This window comes from Mastomys coucha, unplaced genomic scaffold, assembly GCF_008632895.1.
Source record: "Mastomys coucha isolate ucsf_1 unplaced genomic scaffold, UCSF_Mcou_1 pScaffold20, whole genome shotgun sequence".
Taxonomy (NCBI): domain Eukaryota; kingdom Metazoa; phylum Chordata; class Mammalia; order Rodentia; family Muridae; genus Mastomys; species Mastomys coucha.
Window position 1 is genome coordinate 33,982,766 of NW_022196903.1, and position 21,008 is coordinate 34,003,773.

Here is a 21,008-nt window from a genome sequence, read left to right on the forward strand (position 1 = left end):
GGTAAAGGCAAGAAGATGAGATGTTTAAGATTATCCTTAACGAAACCAGACTATATAAGATCTTACCTCAAAAAAAAAGAAAGAAAAGAAAAAGAAAAAAAGAAATGCTTATTAATATTACTTTCTTCATCAGCTATATTCTGTGATGCTCAAAGCCTTAGCCACCTGAGTCTTCCAGGTGGTCCTGCAGCATCAATATCCCCTTATGTACATTCCTACATTCCCTGTCTGTGTCTTTTTCATTTCTGAATTCTTAACTCTCAGCTCTGCACCTGACGTATAGCATGGCCTCAATAAATGTTTGATGAGCGAATGAGTGGGTCGCATACGTTACCATTGCTCTGATCATGGAAAGGGCCCGTGCCTTGCCGGATAAGCTGCATAGCTGGGTGTTCCCAATCAGCTTTCGGCAGAGACTCACGGACACGCCACCCAGCAAGGCAGCTGTGCATGTGTAATCTGCTCCCAGGCCCTTATTAATAACTAGGTTCAAAGACACTGAGTGAGGAGAGAGGCTCAGAACACAGGTGGTGACTAGGAAGTAACAGTTAGCTTCCATTTGTTATCACAGAAATATTTATCGACTTGTTAATGTTTGCCAGCCCAGTGGGAGGCCTGAGTATAAGGTCAGGGAATGGGAGATTTGTATCAAATGAGCCAGGGACGGGGAGACATGGCTGAGGTGGGGGTGGGGTAAGGAGTGAGCGCAGTGTCTACCAAGGTAAGGAGAAGAAGCATCAGTGAGTGTGGTTGTGGTCATGGTACCCTTGTATGTGTGCTTCCATCTGGTTTAATAACAGCCTTGCTTGGGCTCCTCATGTTCCTATTCTAGGCAAGACTCTAGGCAGCCATTAGAAGCAGCCCCAGCTTGGCTTTGGCAGGGCTTCTCAAACTACACCTCCTGTGAATGTCTATATATGTGTGGGAGGAGTTGTCTCTAGGGGAGGGGGTCAAAGGCCAGGAATCTGAGGTATAGAGAGACCACCACAGTTATCTTGGACCCAAGAGTGTTTGTAGAGAGTGATGTGTCCCTCTGGGCTGTCTTCCAGGGGTGGCTAACCTTTTGGTATTTGGCACAAAATGTTGTCATCTATAAAGTTCATAATTGAGAACTATGTAATTCTGTTACAAAAGAAAACCACACACACAAATCTCATGTTTTAAGTAAGTTTAATGTTTTCTGTTGAGCTGAATACACAGATATCCTTGGCTGTATGTGGCCCATGGGATGAGGGCTTGATACACCTGACTGACTTCCTTTAGGTGTTCCATCAGTCCAGGGAGACTGTGGCTGAGAGTCTAACTGCTGAGCAGATAAAGGCACCAGAGAACCTGGAGTTTCATCTTGTCACTTCATTCAGGTCTGTGACTTCTTCAAGGCCTTGTGCAGGATCTCCTCTCTCATTGTGATTCCCCAAGCATCACATTCATGGCGTGCAAACACTGCTAATGCTTGGCTGAATGACGTCAATGTGACAAGTCCTTATTTATCAGCTCCAGATTCCCAGTTTGGCCTCTGTCACTGCAGCCACCCTGTCTCCCCAGTGTCTCCCAACACCCTGTGCATGAGTCACACGGAACTGCACAGTGCTGAGTGTCTCAGCTGCACACAGTCAGTCTTCTTGCTTAGAAAACCTTTCTCTCTGCTCCCTCCTCTAACACTAAGCTTAGGGTGTGTTCTTGGTGGAATATTTTCTTTCTTCCGCCAAAGCCACCAAGAAACGCCCCCTCTGCTTTTAGCGGCCTCTTTATCCTGTCTTTTTTGCTCACAATGCCTGGCACATAGATGTCTAATAAATGCTGGCAGAAGGCCCTGAGTCTTTGCCAGTCCTTTCTCCCTTGGCCTTCTGCTAGACTTCATGGCTGTGAAATCCAAACCTTTTGCCATGAGCCTCACTTGCTTCCCGAAGACCTCACGTGTGCCGGGTGAGGCAGCAAGGTGCCTGCCTTTATAATGATGTCAGCTGCATGGATTTTACTGCCCCACTTACCTTATAGAGCAGAGACCATAGTAATAATAAGCAAATGACTATTAAGTATATGAGTGGATTTGGAGGAAAGACAAAAATAAACCCATTTTAATCTAAGAGAGACTGCTATAAGCCAGGTGTAATATCTTTTGATCATTTCCCTCAAACTGAATTGGTATGATTTTCCAATGATGTTCATTTAAATGGACTGATACTTGATTGGGTGGAGTTATCTGGGGCACTGTGGGATTGGGGCTGCTTCACTTAGGACTGGGGATGGAGTTGGGGACATCGATTATATGAATGGCAAGGATATGAAGCCTATGTCATGGTGATTAGCACACTGTATAAATTGTGTGTGTGTGTGTGTGTGTGTGTGTGTGTACACTGGTAACTTCTTATATTGCTCTCTACCATATGTATTGGGACAAGGTCTTTTACTCAGCCCGATTGGCTTGCATCCCAGTTTTCTTTAAGTTAATTGCTAGGGATCCAAACTCAGCTCTTCATATTTCCCAGTGAGCTCTTTTTACCCACGAAGCCATTGCCTTACCCTATTAGATTAAAACTCCCTCTTCTTCGGTGATATAGCCTAGTGGTAGAGGGCTTGTGTAGCATGAATGAAATCCAGGGGTTCATAACCAGCATTGACATGGCAGGGGCTGGAGGGGAGAGCATTATTTTGTGAAATTCTTACTCCAAAAAGTGAGCTGAGTTGAATGTTGCTTAAGGCACCTGTAAGTACTACTAGTGTGTTTCAACTTTCAAGCAATGCCTCAGGCCTGGCAGCTGGATTCCTGGGGTAGACAAAGATTTCTTTATCCCGTTAGAAAGAGTGTGAAGAAATAGCCCAACTATTAATAATAGGCTTCTTTCAGCAATGGGTTTAGGGGAGATTTTCTTCTTCTTCTTTTAGTCTTTCTATAGCTTTCCTATTTCTTAAAGGAGTAAAAATACTTAGCAAAAAAAAAAACAACAACAAAAAACAACAGCAACAACAACAACAACAACAACAATAATAATAATAATAATAATAATAATAATAAGTGGGAAAGTGCTCCTTTCACCGAGTACAGGGTGACACAGGAGGCAGATGCGTACTTTGGGCTTGTGAGGTAGAACCTGAGGTGTTGCAGTTTTATGTGGGGGAACTGGAAGGGCAGTGTGCTCAGCATGGGAGGCGGGATGAAGATGGCTCACGTATGAAGATCGTGAGGTAGGAGGTGTCTAAGGTGGAAGGTGGAAGGGCTTTGATGCCAGGCTGTGTTTAAAGCTCTGGCTCCAGGCTTCTGAGGTATGAGCCAGTTCAACATTTACACAAGAATCTGAGTGGGGTGGTGTGCTGATAAATGCTGCTAAGACTAGTTTAAATTAAAACGTGTTTGAGGATTGTGAGGACTTGAGACTATCATGGAAAACCCCACCCCTATGCTCAGAAGTCCTCTTAGAAGAGAGCTTGCTTTCTGTACGGGCGAATGAGTTCCAATTCTAGAGCCTTATCTGAAGCCAGGACATATTTAAGATAAGCCACGGGGGTAGAATGTGGGTACCAGATAAGACACCTGGAGCACCGCAGAGCAAGAAAGTATTATGGTCAGTGTTCCACATGTGCAGGTCTCTGTGCATGCGTTTGACCAACCTCAGATTCAAATATTAAAACAAAATCAAACAAAGATGGTGGAAACCCCAGGAAGCAAATTTGACTTGGCCACATGCAGACACTACACAGGATCCACCAGCACGAAGGGATGCTGTGGCACTTCCTTCTATGCCTTCCCATCATGCCACGGCTCCTCAGCTTCCACCCGTCGTTGGACTGGTATATCATTTGCACACGATGGAGCTCGGCCTCTGATGCTCGCACCTGTACTGATCACGTGCAGACTTTGCCCTGCCGCCATTCCCTAATGATAAAGCATAGTATCTATTTAGCCTGTCCACCCATCCTAGGGGCTAGTATAAGTCATCTAGAGGTGATTTAAGCACATAGTAGGATGTGTACAGATTATATACAAAACCTGGACCATTTTCTGTAAGGGACTAGAGAATCTTGTGTTTGGATGTCTGTTGAGGATTCTTGAAAATCAGGCCAGATGGATGCCGAGAGACACCTGTGATTTCTGATCCGCTCAAAGGAAGGAGGGAAAGCCGTCCAGGTTCACGTATGTGAGATGTCAGCATTCACAGACTGAAGACTGGTCACCTCCCAGTGGTTTTGTTCCTAACAATATTTGGAATGTTAGATTTAAGGTAGACCTGCCCTTCTTTGAGATCCATAGAAGATCAAGGGCCCTGGGAAATTCTACAGGAAAAAAGGCCTATTCAACTTCATTTACTCCAGCATTCCTACATTTATCTGATGAAGTAATGCTGTGCGCGGCCACGGTGGGAGGGAGAGTGAAGTCTTCCCCCTGGGAAAGATGACTAGGTGTAGTTGTGGGCTGGTAGAAGTGAAGAGTACCACAGAGAAGCTGAAAGATTAAAATGGCCCTTTTTAGACCTCGAGGTTCCAAGGGTTGGTGTACTGTTTCCTACAGGATGAGAAACCTATGGAGTTTAGTGGCAACATTAGGATCCACAATGAGCTCCGGCTCCAAATTCAACATCAGAGGAGCAGCAAACATAGTATTTGTGCAGTAAGGTGGCAGAAGTGGTACCCTGAGAGCGTGTGAGTGCCCTTGCCGTCCATCAGGGATACTATCAAAGCACTTGGGCATGGTGTAGCCAGCAGCAAAGAAACACGCTGAGCCTTCTGGATCTGGACTTGATGGCTTCGGTGTTGCCGGGATGTCTATGTGGGCCTAGCTACTGCTCCTGCAAAGTTAGCTAAACCCCAAATGATGATTCTTTCTTTTGTTTGGGTCTCCTACTTACCCAAATTGGCAGCTCCTGGGCCTGCCCAAGTGCCCTGGAAGCCTGGGAATCCACCTCAGAAGCAGTGGGGGCTTCCTCTGGAGCTTTAGGAATGACTCCCACTTTTCTCCCAGGCCCAGGCCCTCAGCCTTTGTTTTTTTTTTTTTTTTCTTCTTCTTCTTCTTTTTTAAGTCTTTGTTTATAAGTGCTTTACATGTGTATGTCTGTGTACACCTGCATGCAGCACCGGAGGCAGGCAGGAGAGGGAGTCAGATCCTGGAGTTACAGGAGGTCGTGAGTAGCTTGTGGGTGCTGGGGATTGAACCCCAGTCCTTTGGAAGAGCAGCCGGTGGTCTTGATAGCTGTTCCACGTCTCCAGACCCCTAGCCGTTTGCTGTTATTGTTGCTATATTTCTTTTTATTTGTTTGTTTTTGTTTTTGTTTGTTTTTTTGAGACAGGGTCTCACATGTAGCCATGGCTGGCCTGGAACTTGCTCTGGGAACCCTCAAAAAGCAGCTGCTTAAGTGTGGTCTGGGTGAACGCTGTCGGATTGCTCAGCTAAACCTGCAGCAGTGTGGAGCAGTGGCGTCACACATGCGTGTGAGCGAGTGCGCATGCAGATATGGACCGGGAACTACTAAACTCACAGAAGCCCCCTGCCTCTGTCTCCCGAGTATTAGGATGAGCAGCATGTACTACCATGCTTGGCCTGCTTTGTTTGTTTGTTTGTTTGGTTGGTTTTTGAGACAGGGTCTCACAGAGCTCCAACTCACCATGTAGTTAAGGATGATCTTAGACTTCTGATTTTCCTGCCTCTATCTTCTAAGTGCTTCAGTGTTGCCGGTATGTCTATGTGGGCCTAGCTACTGCTCCTGCAAAATTAGCTAAACCCCAAATGATGATTCTTTCTTTTGTGTCATGGCGGCAGCCATGACAACCATGTACCACTATGCCTGGCTTTACACGATCTTGGGGATAAAACCTAGGGCCTCGTGTGTGCTAAGGAAGTAACTTTTCAGCTGAGCTGTGTCTCCAACCCGGCCAGTCTTTCTGAGTCACCCACCAGTCAGATATGATGTTGGCGGCAGACGGACATTTAGCTGGGCCTGACGTAGGGAGGAAAGGAGTGGGCAGTGGAGAGGAGGGAAAGCAATGCAATCGAGGCAAGATGCTAGTAAGGCCCATCAGAGGTGACAAGAGTCAGTAGAAAGCACATTCCGAGTGTGCATAGTGGACAGCTGAGGAACACGTTTCAAAGGAAATGGATAGTTCCTGGTGCCTCAGAGTGTGCAGACAGATGAACTCTGCTCCTTCTCTCTGATTTTTTTGCATCTATGTCTGGGTACTTCAGTTTAATAAGGCACTGATGAGTGTGGAGATAAAAATGAAGCCTGCTTATGAGAACTAGGTCCTTCCTTCAGGACTATTTCCACAGAATATTATGGGCCATTTGTTTTGTTTTCTCTTTTCAATAGTCATGCACGGTGGCTCTGTCCTTCTTCTCACTTTATTGATTTTCCAGAACGGGAGTACGAGGTGTGACTGTAAAGCAACGTGACTGATTATTTTAGCATACGCACCAGAACGTATACAGCCAGATGCATTTTATGACCTTCAGAAGCATCTCCCTGATAGGCTGAACCCTCACTGCAGATCTGCCACTATCAGAAACCGTGTCCTTAGGACTCTGCTGCGGGGAGGCACGAGGTGTCTAGGTGTGGGCTCTGGGAAGACCTCGGGCAAAGCATCTTTTTCGAGTGGATTGGTCCTTAAAAATAGCTCTCAATTTGGCAAATAGGTAATTAAACTGGCTAATGGTATTTGCAATCCAAATAAAAGGTGATTATAAATAATAAAGCTTCCGGGCACTATTTGCTCATGGAGGCAAATGAACCAGTTGTAGAAGACTGAATTCCAGTGGACAGCCAAATTCACTGGGCAGTCGAGGTTTGTCTTTGATTTTGTTTAGAAAACTATGGCAATATTCTCATTGCTTGTGCAGTCTCTCTCTCTCAGCTTCTCTCTCTCTCTCTCTCTCTCTCTCTCTCTCTCTCTCCCTCTCCCCTGTTTCTCCCTCTGTCCCTCCCTCCCTGTGTGTGTACGTTTTTGTACACACACGAGTACAAAAGCAAAAGGCCAACATCAGGTATCCTCCTCAATTCCTTCTCTACCTTCATTTTTAAAAAATTATGTGTATGTACCTGGGTGGTAATGGCAGATGCCCTTGGAGGCTAGAAGAAGACATTGAGTTCTCTGGAGCTAGAGTTACAGGCAGCTGTGAGGCTCTAGATGTGGGTGTTGGGAATTGAACTGGGGTCCTCTACAAGAGCAATACATACTTTTAACTGCTGAGCCATTTCACCATCATCACCATCATCATCATCATCATCATCATCATCATCATCATCATCATCATCATCATCATTTTGACACAGACTCTTGCTGAACGAACCTAAAGCTCACCAACTGGGTAGGCTAGCTAGCCAGCAAGCACCAGGGATCCTCCTATCTCTGCTTCCTCCCAGTGCTGGGACTACAGGTGCATGCTGGCATGTTTGGCTTTTTACATGGATGCTGGGAACCCAAATTCAGGTCTTCATGCTGTGTGGGATGCCCTTTACTAACTGAGACAATCCTCCATCCTTGCTTTCCTTCTCTGGGAAAGAAACAAGGCCTTGGGTAGCACCTGGTCTAGAGGCAGTGGTTGCTCTTATGTAGTACAACCAAATAACTTACAGCAGCACTGAAGGGGGAGAGGTTGGTTTTGGTTGGTGACTCCTCCATCATGGGTGGCCACAGGGGGACCTCACCCAGGTGGTAGGAGCTTATAGTATGGCTACTTCACTTCTCGGTAGATCGCTAAGCTGGAACTCAGGCCAGAATCTGGAGTGACTATACCGTCAGTGCTCACCTGTTTCTGTTTATCAGGCCATCATTCCAAAGGGTCCACCTGTGTCCAAAACAGCCCCTCTGCTGGGGACCCAGTATTCAAACACACTAGCTGTGGAAGCCATTTGGCATCAAAAGCATAATAGGCAGAAATGAGCCAGGGACCTTGCTGCTTACGTCAACAAAGTGGGTTGTCGGTGCTCTGTCTGTCTGCTCAGCTACTCGGGCACCCCTTTGATGTTTCTTTGCTTAGGAAGAAGTGACTCTCCAAGAAACAGAGCTACTAAGTGTTCCCTTCCCCCATCCCCAGGTACCCCAAGGACAAACAGGCTATCCTTTGCCACTTAAAGTAAGCACTCAACTTTGGGGACCCCAGGAGCCTTGTAGGGACTTGCTCCTCAAGTCAGGGATAACTTGCAGGGCAAGCGTCTTTGGGGAGCCGAGAGACCAAGGGGAGATGCTCACGTTGTCGTTGGGATGAGGATTCCTCTGGAGCCCTCGACAGTTTTGGATTGCCACAAACCTAAGCAGAGTCCAGCCCCAGGTCATGCTATTGGGCTATTCGTCCCCACACAAAACTCGATTCCGAAAGTTTCATCTCCATGGACAGACTGTTCCTGAACAAAGACCCAGAAGGAGGCTAGTCCCCTATTTTTTTTCAGAATGGGAAAACGGTGTCAGAGGTGATCCAAAAATCCAAGCCAACCTCCTAGAAACAGCAGCTTCCCCTCTACTAACACCCTACCTCCTGAGCATTTCCACAAAGACGCCCAGGAGAAAGAGGCAGAGAGAGCCAGCGACTCACCATGCCACATCAGAGGTGGCCTCCACATTCTGATCAGAGAATACCCAGAGATCTTCTCCTGCTGTCCTCTCCTGCCTCTCGTATAGCACCCTCCTCTCCCACAAGCCCTCCTGCCAGAATGCCTCCCCTGGTTGTTTCATTACATCCTGCCCACGCTTTAAAAGCCAGCTTAGTGTTCTCCTTCTGTAAAGGACTCTTTCTTTAACCAGGCCAGTCCACAATGAGCCTTATCTTTCTGCCCTGCTCTCTCTGGATGCTACACATCATTTTGTTGCACATACCTATCCTGTCTTCCTGACCTGACCATATCCTGAGGGCAGCATCTGAGTGAAGGCCACAAGTACCTCATAGCTGCTCAGTAAATGTCAGTTATAGATGCCCAACTAACTGAGACAACACCCTTGCTTCATGGGATACTGTCATGCCTATGGCCAAATGTGCACGTGTGCACTTGCATATGCAGGGGAGGATGGGGCAAGTTTCTCTCCCATGTGCCCAGTAAAGCCATTGTATTTTCGGCACCTGACAGATTGCCTTGCTTATGTCTCCTACTTGAAAGAGTAAATAAATTCTCTGTTCCTTCAAGAGTTGAGTGCCAAAGGCTTCTTGGACTGTGCACTGGCCTGTTTCATGGATGGATATGCTGTGGGTAGCAGTCCCACGAATTCAGGGAGATAAACCATTAGAAAGGAATGAACAAGAGTAGGAAAGATGGGCTGGAGAGAACGCAGAAGTAGTTAGTGGTGGAGGTGGTGGGAGTGTAGAGTACCCTGGTCCCCTGGGAGGGGAGAAGAGGCATCTAAGTACCCGTAGGGAGGCATCGAAGGACAGGCATGGCTCTACATTGTCCTATTGATCGCCAGCCCCAGCCCTTGAGAACAACAGCATCAAAACTCTTCACCAACATCCACTGTTGATATGACTGTCCCCACAGGTTCAGTGCTCTGTTGTCCCCACCACAATGTGTATTTATGTAGAGATTGATTGATCTTTCCCATTGTAATTATTCAGATTCAAGCCAATTGGAAGCTCTGCCAAGGAGCAGAACTGATCAATGAGAGAGCCAGCATCAGTAGGCGAAGTTATCATTTGGCTCCCATGCAAAAAAGACTTGACATTTTAGCTAACCTGCACCCTCATATTGTCAATAAATGCACAATTTACATTAGGCTCCCTGAGATGTGGAAAATACCTCACATACCATCCCCCACCCTTAATCAATAAGCAGTGGGTCACAGGCTGCAAAGCACTGAGAGGGGAATATAATCAGTTATACCCTTTAACCCTCTCTGAGCACACACACACACACACCCCGGGCACTGTAGTGACTACATCCCCTGGGCAATGGAGGCTGAAGATAGAAAGTTCTCAGGAAAAGTGTTGTGCTCTGGGAAGCAGCCAGACCTTTCATTTAGGGACCAATACTCTCCTGCAGAGTGATATCGGGCAGGTCACACTTCCTTTCTTGTTTCCCTGTGTGTTGGAGGAGATTCAATAGCCCCCACTTCTCTGCACACTCACGCTTCCTACCTGGCCACCCACTTGTTCTCTGGGACTCTGTCTTGTCCCCCACTGCCCCCATCTCTGACTCCTACAGCCAAATAATCATCAGTCCAGCCAGGCTAGATTCCTAGGTGGCCCTGGACCCATCCCTCCTTCTCTACTTGCTCTCCTACACCTGAGGACTTCTAAAGCATCCGAGGCTGGGGGAGCCCCCTTCCCCACTTGCCCTGTCTCCAGTTCCTCAAATTCACTCTGCACCTGCAGTCAGGAGATCCCACAAGCAGCTAACTATGCCTCAGTGGGCCATCTTCTCTCCAGTCAACTCTCCGTGGCTCCTGAGGGCTCCTGGGACCTGTCCTTGCTGGGGCATCTCCCCAGCACTTCTCAGCTGTTCTCACTCTGCTCTCAGGTACTCCATGCTCCATGGCTTACTGCCCATTTCCCTTCCCTTGGTGGGAAGTTCACCTCTTCACTCTGTGGACAGCTTCATCATTTGCATTCCCAGGCTCTTGTCTCCTCTCATGGGCAAGCATTACTTGCTATATTGAAGCACTCAGTATTGGGGCCAAGCACTCAGTACGGTCCTATTGTGCAGAAGGTGTCTGGTTGATTACGCTGAATGGAAATACAGAACTTGCAGGGCTTTGTGGGGACACAAATGAACCCCCAGTACATAGCCACTGAGCTTCGACTCCCTAACTGTTATCCTAGAGAATAACACTCAGTCTGGCTGAGCACAACTGGGACCAGCCACCACCTCCATTTGATGAGATTTCTTCTGGATCTTAAGAAACTTTTTTCATTATAATTCAGGATACATTATGGTGTGGATTGAAGTTCATCTCTGTTCTCCTTACTAGAGAAAAGATGTGAGGTACCATCAGGGGACAAAGTGAACAGTTTGAGCCCATTTAGGAGAACGATACACTCTCAAGTGCATGAGCAGCTTGCCAGTTCACAGACACCTCACTTTTACCTGCTTTCCCCACTTTCTATAATATAATGGCTCAGAGCTAGATGACCTGGGTTCAAATCTCGACTGAACTTAAGACCTTCAGACCTTAAGCAATCTAGGTAAGATACTGTGCCTCAGTTTACCTAAGTGTGTGTACATGTTCATTCATTCATTCTCTCTCCTGCCCCCTCTCTTTGGGAAGAAAGACAGTACAGAGCATCACAGCCAGCTTTGAACCTTTTATTTTCCATATGGTAAAGAGGAGGTAGCTATAAGTCCCCATCTCTTTGAAAGCAAGGGCTTCTTGAACAGTATGCTTTATACCAGCTTTATACCAGCATGTGCTGAAATTAAACCAACTATGCTTAACCCCTATCAGCTCTCAGTTAGTTCAAAATCCATGTCTTGAAAAACTGCTTTGCAAAGCAGTCCCCCAACCCAGTCTGAGTCCCAGAAAATGTTCAAGTTTCCCCCATGTCGTCACCTAACTGGAAAGGAGGAGCACCTTCCCCTTTCATGGGATCGTCCTTTCATTGGTTGCTGGTTGTCTTGTCTTTGAGATTGAGAAGAGTAAATGATGAGTGGCCAGTTGGCACATAAACCCTGTCAAGCCTTCCTCTTTTCTCTCATAGTTCAGTTATTGCATTCCCTGCCCACAGTAGCCTGAGCCCCAACTTTCTTCCTCCTTTACCAGGCCACCAAAGAGGTTTCTTTGTGCTTTGCTTATCTTCTATCTCATGCCAAATCTCAAATCCAGTCAGCTAACCAATAAACTAACCAACCAACCAACCAACCAACAAATAACCATTCAACTAACTAAACAACCAGCCAGCTAACCAATAAACTAACCAACCCACCCACCAACCAACCATTCAACTAACCAGACAGCCAGCCAGCTAACCAAATAACCCACAGCCAACCATTACCCATCTCTTTCTTGACTGTATATTCTACCCTCTACCACTCCATCCTTCCTTGCCTTACCAGCCATGTGGCTTGAGAGGACCCCACCCAACCTCCAACTTGCCAACTTTCCTATTAGCTCTTTTTGTAGTTTAGATCCTGGTGCTGTGATAAAACGCTGACCAAAAACAACCTGAGGGGAGGAAAGGGGTTGTTTGGCTTGCAGGTTATAGTCCATTATGGTGGGAAATCAAGGCAGGAACTCAAGCAGGGCAGGAACCTGGAGGCAGGAACTGAAGCAGAGCCTGTGGAGTGCTGCTTATTGGTTTGCTTTCGATGGCTTGCTCAGCCTGATTACTTATACTCCCCAGGACCACCTGCCCATGGGTGGCACCACTCACAGCAGGCTGGGCCCTCCTACATCAATCATTAGTCATGAAAACACTTCACAGACTTCAGTGATGCTGGTCTCTTGTTAACAGGTGACTCTTCAGCCACAGCCCACCAGAAGCCACTTATTATTAATTAAAGTATATCACACAAATGGCCCTGATAGAGTCCTTTAAAGACTTTCAAACTTTCCTCTGGCAAATTTTACAAGCCAGGCTTCCTCATCTACATTACTGGCCACATTCTTTTACAAGCTCCTACAAGGCCTAATAAACTCTAAGTGCTCAATAGCTTTTCCATCCCAAAGTTCCAAACTCCGTCCACAGTCTTGCCCAAAAGAATGTGGTTAGGACTGTGTTAGCCGTATCTCACTGTCCTGACACCAGCTTCTCTATTAGTTACTTTCTGCTGCTATGATAAAACACCATGACCAAAAACTACTTATGGGATGGCGTTCCTTTTGGCTTATGGTTCCTGAGAGAGGGGAGTCCATCATGGTTGGGAGATATGGCAGCAGAAAGCATGGCAGCTGAAGAAGGAAGCCGAGAAGGCAGATCTTCAGCCATAAGCAGGAAGTGGTGAAAACCAAAAGGAGATGGGGTAAAACAATAAGCTGCCCCCGCCCCCGTGCCCATGTTGTACTTCCTCTAGCAAGGCTTCACCTTCTACAGGTTCCACGGCCTCCCCAAACAGCATCACTATCAAGATTCCCAAGCCTATGGGGGACATTTAGACCACCACAGCTTTACAGAGAACTTCATTCCTCGCTGTAACAACTCACTCTAAGAACACCAATATGTCTCAAGTTCATAACCTCAATTAAAATCTTCCCATCCTTCTCTATCGCTAATGCTGTCTGTCTTAGTTTCTAGTATGTTTTGTTTCTGGTACTATCAGGCATGTGTCATAGTCACTATTGAGCACAGCCATTATTTGTGCACTGTGAGTAAAAAGGTTGAGTTTACACATTATGATCTAGTTGTCCCACTTTATAGATGCAGAAATGAAAGTCCAGAGAAATTAAATGAATGTAGCTGTATCAGTCAGCTAGTGCCGTATAACAAGCCACCCCGAACTCAGTCACAATCACCTTTAGTTTTCCCATGCGTGCGTCTTCGTTGGAGTAGCTCTGTTTTGTGCTGAGAGTCGGGTGTGCTTGCTTTATGTGGTTGTAATAGGGCTGAGATTTGAGGAAGCCTGTCCTGGGCCACTGCAAGAATGCAGAACACAGAAGAAAAGACAGCGGCATGGTGGAGGCAGCTTTGATTCAGAACTGCCTTATGAGCTGAGAAAAGACTCCACCCTGTAACGGGAGGCACAGGTCCTGCCCGAGCCAGAATGCTGCTGGATAATTTGATACAGAAAACTCTTGAAGAATTGACAGCATTCAAACGCCCCTTTGTTCCAACTCCAAGATTATACATTTTGAGTCTTATCTCTGGCAAAAGACAAAACAGCACAAAACACAACAAAACAAAAAAGCCTACTTAAGACTAATGGACATTTGGATTTTGATTATAAATGAAAATAGTGAATCTCAGTAAACTAGACACTGAAGAGGAATCTGCCAGCTGAGACACTAGCAGGGTGGGTCATGGCAGGCCTTGGCTGTGGAGAGACGAGCTGGCATCAAGAGGTCCTGAAGCAGTCCAGAATTCAGTGTAGGACTCAGATTGGACCTGGGCCTAGGAATTTCCAGCCAAACAAATGATAGAGGGCAGGGCCTTGGCTGATGGAGGATGGGGCACACTTTCAGGGAATCCTGAGCTCTCGACTCAAGTTGAAAAGGAAAGCCAGAAGAGAAGAGGCACGTCTGAAGGTGGAGGGTCCGAGGAACCTGGGTGCAGCATGCTTACTGTGACTGACACATAGCAGCCAGTGCACCCATCCTTGCTGACTTGTGAGCTGTGGTGGAGAATGTCATTCTGCACCAGGCAGAAGATGTAGTTATACCAAGAACTGTCTGAAATGCAAACAACCAGAGAGGCTTTCATAGTCCCACGGGCGCTAGAGCATCCTGGGTCACTAAGGGTAAAATGTTTATTTCTTGTAACTAACTCTGGGTGTCAGCTACTGGCTTTTAGAAGAAAGGAGACATGCTCTTGTCCCGGGCCCGTGACACACTGTGAATTTTACTTGAGTTTCAAAGATAAAAAGAGATGCCTGTCACACTTTATGCTCTTCCTTGCCGCGTGAGTTGTCCCTTCTCCCTGGGAAGCTGCGGGGGAGTCTGAGCAGCAGGGGCTTTGTGATCCAGGATCAGACACCAGGCACCATTGTCTTTTTACCTCTAAAAGAGTGCTGACTAAGCCACCTAGAATATAGGTTAGTGTTGTCAATAATATGCAGAAAAACCAATAGAAAATGGGAAAAGTAGGACACTGAGTGTGAGCCCAGAACAAGGTGGCTTTGGAGTGTGGCTTCTTTCTGCCTCACCAACTCTGTCCTTGGGGTGGTAAGGATACTGCTTCCACACCAGCACATACACACCACACATGCCACATCACACACACACACAGTAACCACTCCTCCATATCCCCCACAGTAGCACTACAAATGCATGTAACATACACATCACATACATGCATATAGCATACATTCCATATACATTACACATGTAATATACTCACATGCCACACATACCACAAACATACTTCATGCAAACTATACACATATAACACATACATAATATACACGCTCTACACACATATATATTATACACTTTATATATAGAAAACACGTAACACACATCATATGCACACACACCGCACACACAATGCACACCACATATGAACACATATTGTACACAGACTGCACAAATAACACACCCACACTTACCAAACACGTACACGACGTACATGTGTGAATTAACTGCGAGTCTTGACGGCCCTTGGGGTAGGTTAAATAGTGTCCCTCCTAATACTCATGCCTTCTGGAACTTCATAATGCAACCACATTAGGAAATGGGTCTCTGTAGGTATAATCCAGTGAAGATGGATTAGCGAGGCTCCAAACCCAGGACTGTTGTCCTTACAGGACAGACATTCTGATACAGATTCAGAGAGGGTATGGAGACAGGACGGAGGCAGAGAGAAGTCTGAGCGACACATGTACAAGCCAGAGAAAGCCAAGAACTTGCAACTTCCAGAAACTGCAGGCTGAGGCGAAGGCTGCTCCCAGACTCCTCAGTGGCACTCAGCCCCGCCAGATCTCAGTTTTACTTTCAGCCTCCAGAATGGGAGACCGTCAAGTCAGTCTCTGTTGCTTTAAGCCACCCAGTGTGTGTGATTACTGGGATGCCTAAGGAGAAGAATCCAGTTTCCTCACTCCAGGAGGCCTGCTGAGGCAAGGCAGAGGCGCCACTTGAAGACCTGCTCCCTGCAGCCTGCAGCCAAGGGGCCAGTCCTGTGGCTGGACTCTAAGCCCCAGTGTTCCTCTCTGGATAACTGGCATAGTGAGGATGTTGGTGGACTTTACAGGGCATGATGTCAGGTGTGGTGGCTCAAATCTGTGATCCTAGCACCTGGGAGGCTAAGGCAGGAGGATTGCTTTGAATTTTAGACCATTATGGGCTACACGGTGTACTGGAGGCAGCCTGGTCTGCAGAGTGAGATCTGATCTCCCTCCCGAACGATGCAACACAACAGAAAATAAAATGCAGGGCACAATTTTCTCACATTTTTATCATTTTCTCTTACAAGTCAGCATTATGCCTGACATAAAGTTTGTTACTGTCAGCTACTATTACCCTACTATTATTACCTATGACATCTTCAGATCCATGGCCATACACTCCAGTTTGAAGTTCCTTTGATGTTACTTTTCTAGGAAAAGCTGAGTAGATTGGTCTGGTCCTGTGGTTACATGCAATGGTTCTCATTGCTGCACCTGGGACAGAACCAGCAGCAAACGTGACGAGTGTCCTGTAACACATCTGTGGGGGGGTAAGGCCACAGACACGACAGGGTTGATGAGCAGTTTGAAAAAAAGTCCTCTGAGGCTTTGGAGAAGGCTCGCACCCTTGCTTTGCTTCTGGGGCTGCTAGGATGCAGATGATGGGGTAGCCCCTCCTGACTCCTGACCTGGGACTCCTGGCCTTGATAGTCTCCTCCCCTTTTATTCCAGGGGGAGTGAGTGGGACCAGGAATCTGGAGCCTGTCATATCCAAGGGACCAGGAATCTGGAGCCTGTCATATCCAAGAGCAGGTTTTCCAGACTTTAACTCTTTTGCACAGGCCACATGTTTGTGTCCTGATTTCAAGTGTCCAGGCTGCACTGATGCAGTGGCTGATTTGACCTCTGGGAGTGATAATCTTGTGATAAGAGCTTTCTTTCCACAGGGTTTTAACCTAGAGAAGAAACAAGGTGTGGCTTTCTGTATTTTTATCCCTGAAGATGCCTGGGGTTCCATTCATTCCTTTACATATATAAAGCAGGAGACAATAGTGTCCTAGAGAGCAGTGTAGACTCCACAGCTAGACAGCCTGGGTTTGAATTAGTTCTGCTTCTTGCTAGCTGTGTGTCCTTGGGCTACTTACTTCATGTCTCTGAAACCCAGATTTTTCCTCTGTTGTTAGGACATAATGGGAACAGATCTCACTCATGGGGGAGAGCAGGATATGAGCAACTGTCTAGGAAGCACTCCAAGGTGCTCCCTGCCCAAGGAAGACTCAGCATGGGTTCTCTTATCAGTAGAACACAGGAGGCTTGGCCCCTGTTGCTTTCTGTGGGGTCTCCCTTAAATCCGGTGGAGTTCACCTGAGGGAGATATCCCTCCTGCATGACATCATCTTAGGGTTCTTTAAGGATTTCATGAAAACAAAGGATTGGCTTCAGATGACTAACCCATCAGGCTGGAGATGGAGGAAATCCAGTAAGCCATGAATGTTGGCAAGATTGCACTCTGATAAACCACGCCCCATGTTCTTCCAGTTTCTCCAGCAGGCCTCTCCACTGGGGATGCCATGAAGCACTTTGAGTGGTCAGCAAAGAGCAGAAAGGAGCAGAAAGCCACAGAGTAAGTGGGACTTGCCAAGTGGAGGAAGAGGATGGACACACCAGGAAAGGGCAGGCAGGGGAACAGGCGGCTAGGGTGTGGACCCCAAGAGCGGGGTTGGTACGGTCACATCCTCAAGAGGGAGGGTCTCCCTCAGATGTGTTCTAGTCTCTCTTGATTTCCTTTCACCCTGGCCTTGAAGAAGAGTATAGGTCTCAGCCCAGGGCAGGAAACAGGTCAGGATAACTAAAAATGTGCAAGATAGCCTCAGTCTAAAAGGGATGAGGCTGGAAGACATTCATCATGGCTTCCTTAAGACCAAAGGGACCACTGGCTCCCCCATTATTGCTCAGAGAAGAAGCTCTTTCCTGTCTCTTCTGTATGGCATACATGCTTTGTAAGCACCACTGGCTTGAATTCTGTGGCTTTCAGAGCCCCACCCCATCCTGACTCCAAGTGGCCTTCGGGTGTCTCTGATCTTTGAAAGGTGGCTGTGCTATGAGGTCTGACTAATCCGGCATCAAATCTACCATCTCCTGGGCATTCATTGTTGTTCTGCAGTACTGACTTGGCCTCCAGGAACCTGAGTTGGCGTCTGAGATGTGACAAGATGTCAAAGGACACTTGAGCTGCCTGAGGCCCTGGAAGGTGGAAAGAGGGACAATGTAAAGTATCATGAAGCCTTTCAGGAGGCTGGGCGAGGTTTTGTCTGAGCATGAGCAGGACCTTGGGAGAGATGGCCTGGAATCAGACAGTCAGAAAATACTTCTCAGCAGGCTGCCTTCTGAGGTGCTCTCTGGAAGGCTGGCTCAGCAGCATGGGGGAAGGAAATTCGATGTACTGGTGGTGTTGCAGAGGTCGAGCTCAGGGCAGGGCAAAGTGCTAAAGCTTCCAGAGCCACTCTGACTAACTTCCTCAAACTCAGACAAAGCCACTCTGACCTTGTGGTCCACTAAAGTCTCTAGATCTCTTTCTGAGAACATCAGGGGACTCATTTTCCTTGTACTCGGAGGAGCTTGGAAAATACCTGCTCTACCTGCGCTTCCCACTGTTCTCATGAAAATAAAGTATGTGAAAATGCGTGCCTGCGCCCCTTGATACATTAATTAAGAGCCCCATAGCTTCCTTATTTAACTGAGGGCTGCTACCTCATCCATCTGGGATTATTAGCAAAGTGAGAGAGCCTTTGTTGAGCTTGACAATGTGATTAATAAAGACTCTAGATGAATTTTGGCTTCTCAACAGCTTTTGATGTGCTAAGATTCCCCAGTGAGGACAACACCATCAATTACCTAAACAAGCCACTACCTTCAGGCCTTGGTTATCTGTGAGGCTAGCCTGCTAATTGGCAGACATGGAGAATGGCCGAATGGTCTCGGAGGCTGTGGTCTCAGCCCTGACCTTTTTTGGAGAAACAAGGTCCTTTAAGTGGCTCCTTGATGATGGCACCTCTGACCTGAGGTGACCTCATTCTTCTTCGCTTCTGCAAAGTTCTGCATCCTGCCTTCTGTTCCCTGCACCCTTGGCTTGTCCAAGGTTCTGTCACCTTGGCGTTTGCTAAGTGAGGCTGCAGAACTCAGTGCTGGAGGATGAAGGGAGGTTCGAGTTCTTAGACACTTACTCTCACTCAAGATTTCAGCTCCTAGAATCAGCCAGGTGTAGTCAGGGCCACACACGGGCTGTTGTGGGATGCCAGGTCTGGACGACTGTCTGCTGACCCATCAGCTGCCCAGGTGCGAGAGGTAGCTTTTCAAAAGCTAACTGTAGGAGCTGGAGAGATGGCTCAGCAGTTAAGAATGTATGGAATACCCCTAAAGGACCCAAGTTCATTTCCCAGCACCCACATGGTGGCTCACAGCTATCTGTAATTCCCATTGCAGGATGTCCCGTGCATTCTTCTGAGTTCTGCATGCACGTGGACTCATGCAAGATCACATAAAGATAAAACATTTAAATACAATTATAATGTATTAATACAATGAAGCAACTTTCCTGTGGTGTGTGTGTGTGCATGTGTCTCTGTGTGTGCAAGTGCACACAAGGGTGAGTGTTTGTAGGTGCACATATGCATGTATGCGTGGCAGTCAAAGGACAGATAACTTGTGTCATTTCTCATTCCACAGATGATATTCAACCTCTTGTCGTTGCAAAATGATGTTGTCATCTACGAAGTCCCCACTTGAGCACCGCATGATTGAGTTAAGAAAAAAATCACAGAAAACCTTATAAAGCTTTAAGTGACAATTCTGTGTTGTGTTGTGCTCAATTAATAGCTATCATCTACCAATCTATCACTTGTCTGTCAACCTATCATCTGCCCATCTATTTATGTAACATCTATCATCACTGGTTTTTCTGGTCGATGGAGTAGCTTAGTCTAGATAAAGCTAGATAAATAAACAATACTTTAAAAAGCCACACCACCCACCCCAGGAGTATTTCATAATTAAAACCACTTAACTGGCACTCTGACATCATTGATTGCTTTGTTCTGCTTTTACACTAGGAACAAAGTACTCATACCATAGCTCCTCTGTTTGGCTCAGTCTTCTTCAATTCTCACTGCATGGAAAGGCAGGGCAGTGTCCCGGGATCCTTTAATGGCTCCATGTGTGATGTCAGGGAGCTGGGACCTGGGACAAGATGGCTGGCTCAGGCCTCCCTTGTCAGACCCTCTTGAGCCACCCAGCCCACCCCATACCTTCTGTCCTAGCGGGTGTTGGCTGAATCTTTTCATATGGGGCTGGTGCCTAGTGGGGCACCCGGTGAAGAACACGCTTACTGGTCAGGTTCTGTTCCCAAAGCTTTTCTGACAATATTTTATGGCTCCTGCATCCCATCCCTCCTCAGGCACCTTTATGCTGTGTCCTTTGGCTATGATTTAATGCTCACATCTCTTGGTTTATGACACCCTAGAGAGAGGGCCGCCTTATAGGGATCCTGAATTTTTGTTTTGTTCAGTTTGTCTCCAAACTAGCTTCGGTAGGAAACAACTTAGCAGTATTAACCACACTTTCTGATTCATGACTCAGTAGTCAGCAGAATAACTGAAATAGAAATGATAGATTTCAACTGAGGATGCACTCTCAGACAGGGGCCACTTCTTCCCAAGGCAAATGCTTGACTCACTTTTGCTCTCTGCTGTTGAACTTGTCTAGGCTGTGAATGCCTGGGCTCAGGATGTGGTGGTGGTGGTCTCTACGGTGGCCTGGTAACTGCTCCCTCTGTGGCTCTCCGTGTGTTCCCACTCACCAGCAGTGTCCCAGACTGGCAGCTCTTTCCATTTCTAATGTACTGGGTGTATTAGCCCCGAGGGCCTACACGCCTTCCTTCCTGCATTACTTCCCTCCCTGAGGATAAACCATGACCACAACTTGGACTAATCCCAAGGCTAGGTGCAGAGCAGCTCAGCTCTTTGGGGCAGTGACACTATGACAGGACACAGGGGCTCATCCCACCCATGCTACCACATCAGCTTAGAGAAGGAACTGGGGTTTCATTAGCCAGTTTCTGGCTATCAGGTCAAACCATCAGCCAGGGCATGGGCAGCTCCATAAATAGACTACATTTTACACTGTGCCTTGAGAGTCCTGTCTTCTCAAAACAGTGGCTGTGGACCATAGCTGTGAGGTGAGATTCTTAAGTCTGTCATTGTATGGAATTTACCATCGTTTGTTTTTGTTTATGGAAGCAGTCCTGGTTTTCACTTAAGGTCATAACAACATAAATCTTCCTTTGGCAAA

General features: G+C 47.0%; 1 protein-coding gene and 1 long non-coding RNA gene across 4 annotated transcripts in view; one reads left to right on the plus strand and one right to left on the minus strand.

Moving 5' to 3' along the window:
* Tbxas1 (thromboxane A synthase 1) overlaps positions 1–21,008 on the plus strand; it is a 175,031-nt gene that overhangs the window by 1,798 nt on the left and 152,225 nt on the right. The window contains exon 2 of one of the 3 annotated variants that reach the window (XM_031381607.1): positions 1,264–1,361. The exons of the other annotated variants lie outside the window; for them this stretch is intronic. Coding sequence (XP_031237467.1) covers positions 1,264–1,361 — 98 coding nt within the window. The remainder of the gene's footprint in view (positions 1–1,263; positions 1,362–21,008) is intronic. 3 annotated transcript variants of the gene reach the window in all.
* The window catches only part of LOC116098762, a 5,325-nt gene continuing 4,129 nt past the window's right edge, over positions 19,813–21,008 (minus strand). Inside the window, exon 3 of the long non-coding RNA XR_004121939.1 lies at positions 19,813–19,898. This is a non-coding gene — a long non-coding RNA (uncharacterized LOC116098762). The remainder of the gene's footprint in view (positions 19,899–21,008) is intronic.